Source organism: Passer domesticus, chromosome 7 (assembly GCF_036417665.1).
Source record: "Passer domesticus isolate bPasDom1 chromosome 7, bPasDom1.hap1, whole genome shotgun sequence".
Classification (NCBI taxonomy): domain Eukaryota; kingdom Metazoa; phylum Chordata; class Aves; order Passeriformes; family Passeridae; genus Passer; species Passer domesticus.
The window spans coordinates 39,591,556-39,603,828 of NC_087480.1; the positions used below are offsets into that span (position 1 = coordinate 39,591,556).

The following is a 12,273-nucleotide window of genomic DNA, read 5'->3' on the forward strand; positions in this document are numbered from 1 at the left end:
TTGCTGCAGTTAAAGCTTTTCATCTCAAATACGATGAAGTGCGCCTGGATCCCAACGTACAGAAATGGGATGTGACAGTGTTAGAGCTCAGCTACCACAAAAGACACTTGGACAGGCCAGTATTCCTACGCTTCTGGGAAACTTTGGACAGGTATGGCTCCTGCTAAAAGTCCTTGATGTTCATGCTTGCATGGTTTTGGTGGGAATTAAAAGTTCTGGCAGCCAGGGAATTGTTTACGACTTGGATATTTTCCCTGACGATGCAGTGAATAAAATATAGTGGTATATATGTTAACACACTGTAAGTAATAATCTCCAAAGTGTGGATTTAAAGGAGGGGTAGTCACCCTTAATCATTGATTAGTCCCATGATTCCCAACCTTCTGACTCTGATTCTCTGGGTCAGAACCCTCCTGAAGGGGAAGTTCACTGCAATACCTGGTTCATGTTGTAGGCAAGAAACTTTATTATCATGAAGCAGTTGAAGAAATATTGAGGCAAGGGAGAAGCCCATGCATTTCATGAATGTTTAATTTTTTCATGTTGATTCACAGTGAAATGCTTGAATGATTGAGTGAAAAAAAAATCCTATGGGAATTGTCAAAATAATTCCAATCATCAAACTTTCCATGGCTTTCTATTTAAAAGTCTCAGGTGAACTAGTTGTCTTTGCAACAGTCTTTCAGTGTTAGAGGTCATGCAATGCCGTGGAAAGCTGAGTTTTCTTTGAGGCAAGGCTGTTATTTAGTGGGACAAATCCTGCACACAACACATTGTTATGTTGGGGTTTCTCTGGCAACTTTCTAATTCCCTAAGAATTCTCTTTTAACAATGCCTGGGTGTTTTATTCCTCCAAGTAAAATTCCTATAAATGCCACAAGGGTAGTAATGCTGTCTTCTGTTAATTTTTTTTCAGGTATATGGTAAAGCACAAATCTCACTTGAGATTCTAAATCCTTCAGCTGCCATTTATTTCCTGAAGTATGGATTGAAAAAAATGGAAGGGGCTCCAGTTTGGAGACCAGAGCTCGCACTGTATATGTCAAGAACTTTACAAATGAGGAAGGGTCACAGTTTAAACTTTTTATAAAATCTTATTTGGATGATTCATGCTATGGCAGGTTGATACCTGTTATTCAGAAGCAAAGGGGGTTTTGCTTAAAACTATTTTTTTAATGTTGTTAGCCTTCTAGTCTGCAATCCAAATTGTATATTTTGATAGCAGCAGTTTCTTCTCTGTTTTGTTAAATTAGCCACATTTTTAAAGAATGTGTTTTGTTCCCGAGTAGGTGATAGCTGGATCTCCACGGCGGGTTCCCCACGTGTGTGTGCGTGCGCGTGTGCGCACGGGCGTGTGTAAATAAATGTGTGCGTGTGTCTGCAGATAGAGTGTACAAAAAAGTTACAGACACACTGAGGCACACGTAGGTGTTCCCAGGCTTTCTAAACCACTTAGCTTCTGAGCTTAGTTTGGGGTTTCTTTGCTTACTGTTTCACTTACTGAAAATATTTTGTTGTGAATGATATTACATTTTAGTCAATAGGACTTGCAAACTGAGCAAAGTGAAAGTTGTTTTCGATAAATCAAAATGTCAACCTGTATATGTATATTCTGTCAGTCTTTGTTGAAAAAGGGAAGATCAAAAATCTATTAAGTCTTTTTTTGGATTTGTAATGTCCCAGTTTACTAAATCTTGAAAATTTATTATAGGCATACCTTCAAGTCATGGTATCTCTAAATTGCCATTCTCCACACGCGTCTCTTTCTTTAAACTGAAAGTATGCATGTGTACATTCCCATCTAGCAAATACCTTTGCATATGAGTCTAAATGTTACCTAGATTAAATGATGAATAGAGGAGGAGAGAGTTGGATTCTTTTTTTTCTTGGAACAGCCACCACAAGGAATGAATAATTTTAACTTCTGTGCATTTATACCTCTAATACTATTTTCTTGTGACAAAAGTAGCTCAGACTGTCAACAGGAGTTGTGATTTTCTGAGCTGAGTGGCTAATATGGCCTCCCAAGAGTCCTGCATTGGAATGGAAAATCAGCCTTCTCAAATTACCAAAGAACAGATTTGCTTAATCTACAGTGTGAGGCCAGAGGATCCTGGTATTTGTACCAATTTACAGCTTCTCTGTATCTATGGAATAACGTTAAGTTGATGTTGCATACCAGTGAATGTAGAGAATGATCAAATACTGTAACACCTGCATGATTTTTTTTCTGGGATAGAAAATACATGTTTATATTCTTGTTCTTGAAATTCCAAACCATGTTTTTTTAATATACTTTACATTTAAGGTTTGACAAAAATAAAATGTTCTACCTATTCTGTTTTGGTTTTTATTTGATGTTAACTTCATTTTTAATAGAACCCAAAGTCATATATCCATAAGAGGTTTTTAAAGCTATGTCTTAAGTTTATGAGGACTGACTTTTAATTGTGTATTTCCATCCTTGCTATATTGAGACTGTATTTTCAAATGGTCTTAATGGAACTGTAAAATCTCAAACCACCAAAGCAACCCTCCGTGAATCCCAAGATGAGAAGCAGCTGACCCTGGATTTTGGAATGGATTCAGTGTGGTGACTGGGAAGACTGGGCACTACAGAACCTCTGGGAAGTCTCCTGTTTGTGTGGGCAGTTGGGCAGTACCCTGTTACCATGTTTTCCCTGTACTTAAGCTTATTAGAAATGTGTCCATGTCATACTAGAGCTGGCTGAAACATTGAGTGCTTGGTTTTACCTGTACTGTCCAGAGCAAAGCTGTAATGGCTTCTTCCAAAATTGTAGCTGCTACCATGTGGTAGTAATTTATAGTTCATTTCTTCTTTAAACAGTGAGATATCATGTATGCCTTTTCAACTTGAGCATTTCCAAATAGAAATGTCATTTTTTCAGACTTAATAAGTACTTCATGGCCTGTGCTGTTTTAAAGAGACTTCTAGGCAATCAGCTTGAAAAGTAAAATTTGAACAAGTGTGTGCTTCCCATGCAATGTGATGTGCAGACCATAGAGTGGGTTTGCAATAGGCAAGGGACAGTTATCTTCTCTGTATCCTGTACTTCGCTTGTGTTCTCAATGCAGGTGTAATTCCAGATCCAGTACTGTGTGCAGGAGATGGCTTGATTTAGATGGAGATTTATGTATTTATTGGCAGTTAACTCCTCTGAAACTACTCAAGTTATGTGGACATGGAATGGGCAGAAAGGCAATATCCACAAAATCTGTGTGACCTGTGTTTGTTTTTATGGGTTGAGGACAGACCTTTAACATCGTAAAATTTTGTACTGGCAAGCAGTTTGTGACCCAAGTTATACAATATGTATTTGTGAAGGAGCTGGCACCTGATTGTGCATATTTTTGTCAGTCATAAAAGTAGTGATGTTTATAAAATGAGCCATTTTGCAATCAGATTCCTGCTGACATTATTGGAAGTTTAATTAGGTTGTCAGAATAGCATTCCTGCTGCCTTCATAAATAACTGCACAGAGATTATGAAACTACTTGGACTTAAAAATTTAGCCTTACAGCAGCGTTTTACAACACAGCTGGAATTTTAGACACTTATGTTATGCTTAATTTGTCTGCACGTTAATGTAGAGTAATAAAGAAAACTGATACTAAGTGGGGAAGCTGGAGGAGCAGACATCTGTTTTACTGAGCTGCTTTCTTTTTGCTGAGCAAATTCAACACACTGCTTAGAGGTGTATAAAGTGTGTAAATTGTATTCAATTAAAATGCCCAACTATAGCTGAGCTCCTTCCCTGACTGCAGTTTATTGAACAATAGAATGAATTTGGCTGTTCCTGTTCTACACCTTCAGTGTCATAACTCTGCACTGTTTCATGAGGATGAGATGAGTGAGATGGAGCATGATAAGTTGGGAAATGTTTGAAGTCTGTGATTGGGCTCACATGCTGTCAGCAGGTGATTATTGCTTTTAGTAACAGGGTTAGTGGGGCCAGTAGTTGTATCTGAAGTAATGATTTTATATTAAAAACTAAAATACCTGTGATTTATATTTGAGCTTTGGAACGTTAGTCTGAACAAAGCAAACCAAAGGGGAGTTTTTTTGTAAGATCAAGTAGGGCAACTGCAGGGACTTGCATACCTGAAGAAATTGCAGATCAGCATCCTCAGCTGGGTAGGCTCAGCTATTTAGCTATTACCTGGAAGTTTTTGTAGGAAGATGGTTTTACAAATAGGTACTAAAGTCAGTGCTTGAACTAGACAATTTATGGAACTGTTCTGCAATGCTGTAAACCTTTTTATTTCTGAATTCAGAAGAAAATGTAGATAGCAAATTGTGTGCTAAGTTGCCCTTCATCATAAGTTAAACTATTATGTTATATTTGACAGCAAATTTGGAACAGCAAATTTGTTTTTGGCTTTCATTTGCTGTGCAGTAGGTGTATAAAATATTGCCATTCTCTACAGGGACGTGCAAAAGTAAGTTTTGTTAGTACAGCCTTTATTCTTTTGCTGGTGAAATATGCACTTAGTTGCTAATTCTTGCAAACACTATACCAGAAAAGAAAAAAAAAGCTGATCAAAATTAATGGCTTAGAGGTTTTAAAATTTAATGTCATGAATGCATTTTAATTCAAAAGCCATAACTAATGCCAAGTACTTTATTAGAGCAATGTGTTCATGAAAAATTAAAATCCCTGCCTGAAGAAACTGCTGGCCAAGTAGGTTACAGTTCAGCTAATGTGTGGAAAAATCTACCACAAACTGGAATCTCCAAATGTCATACCCTGAGTTGCTCATTTGTAATGAATGGATTTTTTTGAGTGGTGGCAGTTCTGCTTCCTTTGCTAGCAGTTGCATACTTCACTCACACTTGTGTGGTTTCTGTCCTAGGTTTGGGTTGTGATGCTATCACACAGGGCAGGTTTGAGAAGGAGGTTTAATCCAGCACCTGTTGGTGGGTAATACACAGTGGCAGGCCATGCATCCAGACTTTTACTGTGCTGATTTTTCTTTAAGCATGAATTTTATAATTTTAAAAATAAGAATGCAAATGCAAAGAACAATCTCAAATGTTTCAAAGTTTATTGCGGATACTAGTTCTCTTGTAAAAATGAAAGATATGAGGTGGTACAGAAAATCTGTAAGAACAATAACTTAGTGTCTGTTTTTTATTTCCATCTGTAAATTCTTTTGGTGTATTTCAAATGCAGAAAAACTGTTTACTTGCTTCACAAGGTTCCTGCATGTATCAGTGGAAACTGTCAGAGGTAAATCTTCAGCTGCAGTTGCTTGAAAGTTTGTAGATTTTATGAGTGTGTGGGTTATAAGTTCTGGCCTGTGTCAGTGGGCCCAAGTTTTAATAGAGGTTTTGAAGGTTGAAATTCAAATGAAATCTCAGAAGAACCGTATGGGAACAGCTACTGTTGAATGGCAGAGAAAAGAAACTTTCCATGGGACTAAACCTTTAAACTATAACATAACTGTCATAAACTTGTGTTTAATAGACTGTTAAATTTAATTTTTTGGAAATATCTTGTCACATGACCATTATTTAAGATTTGAACTATATTAGTGATGTTTTTTACAGAGTTATAGTTCAGCATTAGCTCAAGTCCAACTTCTGAAAATTCCTAGGAAAAATATCTTACAGACTTTGAAAGGTAGGTTGTCTTTCTAATTGCAACAGTCATCTTAGCCCTGAAAGAAGAAACAAAGCATGTTTTTCATGTTCCTGTCAGTTAAGACCAAACATGTAGTTTCATAACACTGAATGCATTTTTATTGGTGAAATAGGATGTAAAAAAACATCTTAAAGAAACAGCTTCTAATGTTTCACTTGTTCCTTCCCTCTTGAAATCCCTTCCAGAGACCTATCCAGCTACTCTTCTGCCTCCCTGACTTGTTCTTCCTGCTTGTTTCTGCCAAGCTGTTCCCTAACCCACAGTCTTTTTATGGAAGCACACCACTAGGAGTGATTCCTCTGCCCTATCAGGGCACAGACAGGGCAGTGGAAGCACAAGAAGCATGAACTTCTCCCTATTGTATCTTAAATTTGTTTACAAATTAAAAAACCCCAAACGAGCAAAACCTCAAAACTGATAAAAATGCATGTATGACCTACTGAATATTTCATCCTGCTTCTTTCTAGTTTAGTTTTGACCTGGAGCAATGAAGCTTTGAAGTTTTGAACGTAAAAAATACCAAAAGCATACTAGTTGTTAGTATTTCCTTAATTACTGGTATGTCGCTAATTATTCTCCAAGGACCTTTAACTACAGTTACTGCAGATTAGTCTGAGGTGAAGAATGATTACCCTGAGCTCCACTGAGTCATTCTTAACCTGAGACTGAGTGAAATCTAAACACTTAATTACCTGACAGCCTTTGTTCACAGCTGGCACAGGGTTTGAGGAGCACCACACTAGGTTTGTTGCTGATTTTGTGACACAGATAAAAAAAAAAAAATATGAGCAGTGAAAAACTAAAAGTTTGATACTTGTGAATTTGATGGTTTTCCAGGGCTAGGAGTTACCAGTAAATTTTGCAGCATGCCCTTAAAAAGTTGAGATGGTCACAGAAAAGGAGGGTGTAGCTGAACAGCAGCTCACCAGCTGTGTCTGTAGAGGGACATCTGGGCTGAGCCCCTCCTCAGCTGAAGTGTCCACACTTGCATTGCAAGTTCCTCTGGAGACAGGGCATCTTTTTATTCTGTAATAAAACTTGCAGGAAAGAGCCCGTGTTTTATGCACAATGGAAGCAATTAGGCTGGTTGCTGAAAAGTTGCCAAAAAGGTAACAATGGCATTAAAGACTAAAACCAAAACAATCCCACAACCTGGAAAACTGCTCAACAACAAAATCAAATTAACAAAAACACCAGCAAACTCAAACAACATAGAAATTTCTAAACTGAAATAGATTTGGAACAATGCATTGTGAAGTCTGTATACAGCAAATTTATTCTGTATGGATTAATGCCCTAAATTGTGTTCCAGATAATCTTGTTTTGCCTTTGTCAAGTTGACTGATCCACAAATTCACTCACTGGAGTAAAATTCCTCTTGAATTCTATTTTCACTTCATATTGGATTTTTCTGGCTTTGGTGAGTGAATGGTCTGTTCATCTTGCCTTTTCTTTCACCCAAATATCAAGGCAGCTGGATGATCTTGTAAGTACAGGATTAGGTAAATGAAAAGTAACAGTTAATTTTGTGTTTATCTGCATGTACATTACTGTTCTATTGAGAAATGTGCATCCATCATGATGTACATTGTAATTTTTTATATCATGACTGCTGTAATGTGTCAAAATTAAAGTGTGGTGTTCTCCACATGTTAATTCCTTTCAGAACACAGCTGACACTTGGCCATACAGCATGAAACTATAATCAATTCCTTAACTAAGCTACATGAGAAATCATAGGTAAGGAGAACTCTGCATTTAGTAATTTGCCTCTCAGGGGCTTGTTTTTACTCTGATACAGACTGAAGGTTATTTCCAAGTGCAATAAATAGCCTTTGAGAATTTCAGGATAATAAAATCTGCCAGAAGTCTTTGAAATACATGGAACATGTCAAGGATTTACCCATTTGATACGAGATGTGAAATGTCAAGCAGGTGTCTTCAAAACAGTCTCATCTCTCACATGTCAAGTCTGCAGAATGGTAATAAATTCACCATCACTGGCCCAACAATTCTTTGTGCAACATATTTTTAATGTTTCTCCTCTTATACCTGGAAATTGTGATTTGTACTGTTTTTTCTGGGATTAATACCTTCAGGTGTGTTACCAGTCACATCAGAGGAGGGGGCAGGTATTTTATAATACTTTCTAGTTTTTAGCTCCTTAAATAACCAGTATCTCTTGAAACAGGAGTTTCAGTCTAGTGCAGGTAGCAGTGTGTCTGGGAAGAGTTGCTTAATTGAAAAACAGGAAAATAAAAGTGGGTTGTGGTCACTGCTTGATTTAGGGGGCACAGCAACCCAGATGTTTAGGAATTCATTCCCACACCTTCTCCACCCACAGCTAGTTTTTCTCACCTCCTGTCCAGTGCTATTTCACAGCAGTTGCTTCCCATAGTTCTCTCAGGCTCTCCCATCTTTGTACTGTATTGCAGTACCTGCCCACTTTCTGTAAAAATAACTCAGCTGGCCAGAACTGTATTGCTAACCTTATAAACAGTCATGGGCCATCTCATATCTGTGTCAAATATTTTTCTATAGTCGTAAAAGGTGATATAAAGTTTATATCTGAAATACAGAGATAAATGTCTGGTTTTCTTTAATGCAGCTCTTAATGTTCCATGCCACACTTAGCAATGCAGTGGATGGCATTGTCTGCAGACTGAAAGACTCCTTAAAACCAGCAATAACCTTGAAGCTTTTAGCATCCAGACAGAAATGGGGGTTCTGCTGTGTCATAAAATGATGATAAGGTGAGGAGGTTCAGGACCATCAAAGGACCATCAAAGGAGTCGTATTTCTGCAGTGCCCACAGGCAGTCATGATTTATCATGGCTTAACTTTATTTTGCTGTGGTTTTATGCTCTGGAGGTTAGATGAAGCCATCAGTAGATTCTCTGTAATATGTCAGAAAGTCTATATGTGAACTTTTAGGTTAAGATTTACAAGTAAAAAATGATACAATTTTTTTCATCATGCCATTGCCTTTATTAGAACGTGGAACTAAAACAATCTTAATGAAATGGTTGTCTGACTCAGCTAACTATTGCATCCTATTCCTGGTAAGCTAGCTGACCCTGCATAACATAATTTAGGTCATGAGGGTAATTGACACAGCTTTTTCATTAGCTGAGTATGGAGCTAATAACTGCTAAAGACAGCAGTTTTTCTATTATTGGAAATTGATCACGATGTAGAAAAATTCATTAAATATTTTAAAGTTAGGAGAAAGCTGCAGGTCCTCAGCAGTGTCAGAAAGCAGCTGCTTGCATGGGACCTGATTCATTTTGCATCAGCAGTGCCATGGCCTGACTGATAGAAATGACATTGTAAAGCACTCCTTTTGAGGTGCATGGCTCGGAATCTTTACATTTCCTAGAAATTCAGTGCTTTTGCCCAATGACACTAGTGTTTGATAACTTTCTTTCCCTGTGAATGTAGCAAGTCCAAGCATTGTATCATATGTGCCTGGAAGGCAGAATTTCTGCCTGCTGGAGAGTGTGAATGATTGCTGTTGACTTACACTTGTAAATGGCATGCCTTGTGCCCTTTGGAAAGACATTCTGTTCTATTAACTTCTACCTTCCTGTGCACCCCTTTTAATTCTAATTACTTGCAGTGATATGTGAGTCTTTAACACAATGATGAACCTGATTTACCAAACTTTCAGGGTAAAGTGCAAAGTCTAATGTAATTATCTGTGTCATGCAGAGCTAATATGATTTTCCTATAATTTTCCACAGATGTCTTTTTAACTATTATGCTTGTGAAAGAGCATGGAGAAAGAAAATTATTGATTCTAGATCAAGTATTTCCAGTATTAAAGTAAGTTTCTCTCAAATTAGATGTGGAATGTCTACATAGCAAATAACAACAGAGAGTGCAAGCAAATTAAGCAGAGAACATCCAGGCTTTCTGTGGGGACATGTGCTTCACCCAAACTGCAGCACTAATGTAGGTGCATCCTTTGAGGCTCACTCTGGATTCTGTATAAAATGGTCAAGAACAAGTAACATAGATTTCTGGAAAATAAATCCATGAAATTCAGGCTCTTGCTAATTCAGTTTCTGTGGAAGGATCTAAGCCTTCAGCTAAGTGAATGTCTTGCAGTCTTAGCCTAAAACTTGTATTTAACTGGTAGCTTTCATCTTGAGTTTTGGAGGGCCACTTGGTGCCTCTAATACAAGCCCTGCTAACTGATCCTTTTGGGGACTTCTCTGTTGGATAAAACTATTTTTAAAAAGGAGATAGTGTATTTAGATGGTCCAATGTAAACAGATTATTCTGTTTTCACTTTAAGGGATAGCAATGTATTTTTTGTTCATTTTATCTAAGAGAAATGCCATTTGTTTGGATTGGTTTGTTTATATAGGATGTTTCTCCTGTGTTGACACATTTCATCACTGGGAGAGAAATTAACGTGGGATTTTTGAAGGGTAAGGGGCTGTCTACTTGTTTTCCATTACTTAAAAGGTAGCTGAGGAGCAGACAAGCATTCTTTCTTCACAAGGTTCCACAGTGAGAGAACAAGAGTAAACAGGGACCAGCTTCTTCAGGGGCAGCTCTGTCTGGAATGAAGAAAAGGGGAAAAAAAAAATCTTCATTAGAGCAATTAACCATAGGAACTGATTGCCCAGAAAACAGTAGAAACTTCTTTCCTTGCTGGAAGTACTCCAGACTCGGTTTATGGGCTCTGGTTCACCTGGTCTGGGACCCTACTTTTAACAGGTCGTTGAACCCAGGGATTTCTGAAAACCTGGACTTTTCCATGAGCCCACAAATCCACTGCGTTGTCTCATTACTATCTCACTTTGTTTCAAGGCCACTGACCATTCCTTTATGTGGTAGGGATGTACAACCTGCCATCCAATATTACCCAGTTAATCTCACATCTACCTTTAAAAGGAAGCGTCTAAAGTTAGGAACATCACATGCTGATGTTCCTTTGTGTCAATGGCTTCTGTGTCAACACACTGGCACTTCCCAAGGAAAGGCTCCTCGAGTGCCTCGGGACCTCTGTGCCTCAGGAACTGCCCCTGCCTCAGGACCTCCAGGTGCCTCAGGAACTTCCCCCCCCTCTCAAGTGCTTCAGGTGCCTCAGGACCCCCAGGTACCTGAGGAACTGCCCCCCTCTCAGGTGTCTCAGGACCCTCAGGAATTGCCCCTGCCTCAGGACCCTCAGGTACCACTCCTGCCCCAGGTGCCTCAGGAACCGCCCCTGCCTCAGGTGTCTCAGGTGCCTCAAGACACTCAGGGCCCTCAGGAACTGTCCCCATCTTAGGTGCCTCAGGGCCCTCAGGAAATGCCCGTGCCTCAGGAACTGCCCCCCCTCTCAGGTGCTTCAGGTGCCTCAGGACCCTCAGGAATTGCCCCTGCCTCAGGTGCCTCAGGACCCCCAGGTACCTGAGGAATTGCCCCCCCTCTCAGGTGCCTCAGGAACCGCCCCTGCCTCAGGTGTCTCAGCTGCCTCAAGACACTCAGGACCCTCAGGAACTGCCCCCATCTTAGGTGCTTCAGGGCCCTCAGGAAATGCCTGTGCCTCAGGAATTGCCCCCCCTCTCAGGTGCTTCAGGTGCCTCAGGACCCTCAGGAACTGCCCCTGCCTCAGGTGCCTTAGGAATTGTCCCTGCCTCAGGACACACCTGTGCCTCAGGTGCCTCAGGACCCTCAGGTACCACTCCTGCCCCAGGTACCTCAGGAACTGCCCCCTCTCTGGTGCCTCAGGTGTCTCAGGTGCCTCAAGACACTCAGGACCCTCAGGAACCATTCCCCCTCTGAGGTGCCTCAGGACCCTCAGGAACCATTCCCCCTCTGAGGTGCCTCAAGACACTCAGGACCCTCAGGAACCATTCCCCCTCTGAGGTGCCTCAGGACCCTCAGGAACCATTCCCCCTCTGAGGTGCCTCAGGACCCTCAGGAACTGCCCCTTCCCCAGGTGCCTCAAGACCCTCAGGTGCCTCAGGAACCGCCCCTGCCTCAGGAGCCTCAGGAATCACCCCATCCCCAGGAGCCTCAGGACGCCTCTCCCCAGAGCTGGGCCTGCAGCTGCCCCCCTGATCGTTGAACAAGGACCAGGTAACTTTTCCCTGTGTGGCCATGAGGATGAGGTGCCTGGCAGAGGAAAGCAGTGAGTTTCACTTGTCTCCTCAGTTTAATCAGTCAGTTTGTAATCAGCAGAAGGTGGTGGTATTTAAATGTTGTTCTGAGTAATCTTCTAATAATGGCCAGGATGATTTTGCTGTGTAAATATTAACAATCAGGTTTATATGCTGATTGTTTCCCCTGCCAATTAGCAGCATGGCTTTATTCACACCTATCTCAGCTTCTGCAGCAAAGAACAAGAGTTGCTTGCTATCTTTTCCAGATCCAGATGAGAAAGTTACTTTTTGTAATGTCCTTAAAAACAAGCCTGTACCCATAACTGGTTTGTTTTGTTTGGTGTTTTTTTGTTTGAGTTTTTGGGTTGGTTTTAGTTTTGGTTTTTTGTGTAAAAAATTATCACTTCCTTTCTTCAAGTGTTAGCTATGTTTTTTTCCCTGCTGTTATCAAGATAGCCAATTTGCTTCTCAGTTTCCTTCCTTGATCCTCTGACCACTGGTGAATTAAT

At 40.0% G+C, this 12,273-nt stretch overlaps 1 protein-coding gene across 1 annotated transcript in view; it reads left to right on the forward strand.

The window, feature by feature from the left end:
• CDC73 (cell division cycle 73) overlaps positions 1-2,339 on the forward strand; it is a 101,017-nt gene extending 98,678 nt beyond the window's left edge. Inside the window, exons 16-17 of the mRNA XM_064427881.1 lie at positions 10-151; positions 917-2,339. Of these exons, the coding sequence (XP_064283951.1) occupies positions 10-151; positions 917-953 (179 nt within the window). The 3' untranslated portion in view covers positions 954-2,339. The remainder of the gene's footprint in view (positions 1-9; positions 152-916) is intronic.
• The last annotated feature ends 9,934 nt before the right edge of the window (positions 2,340-12,273 follow it).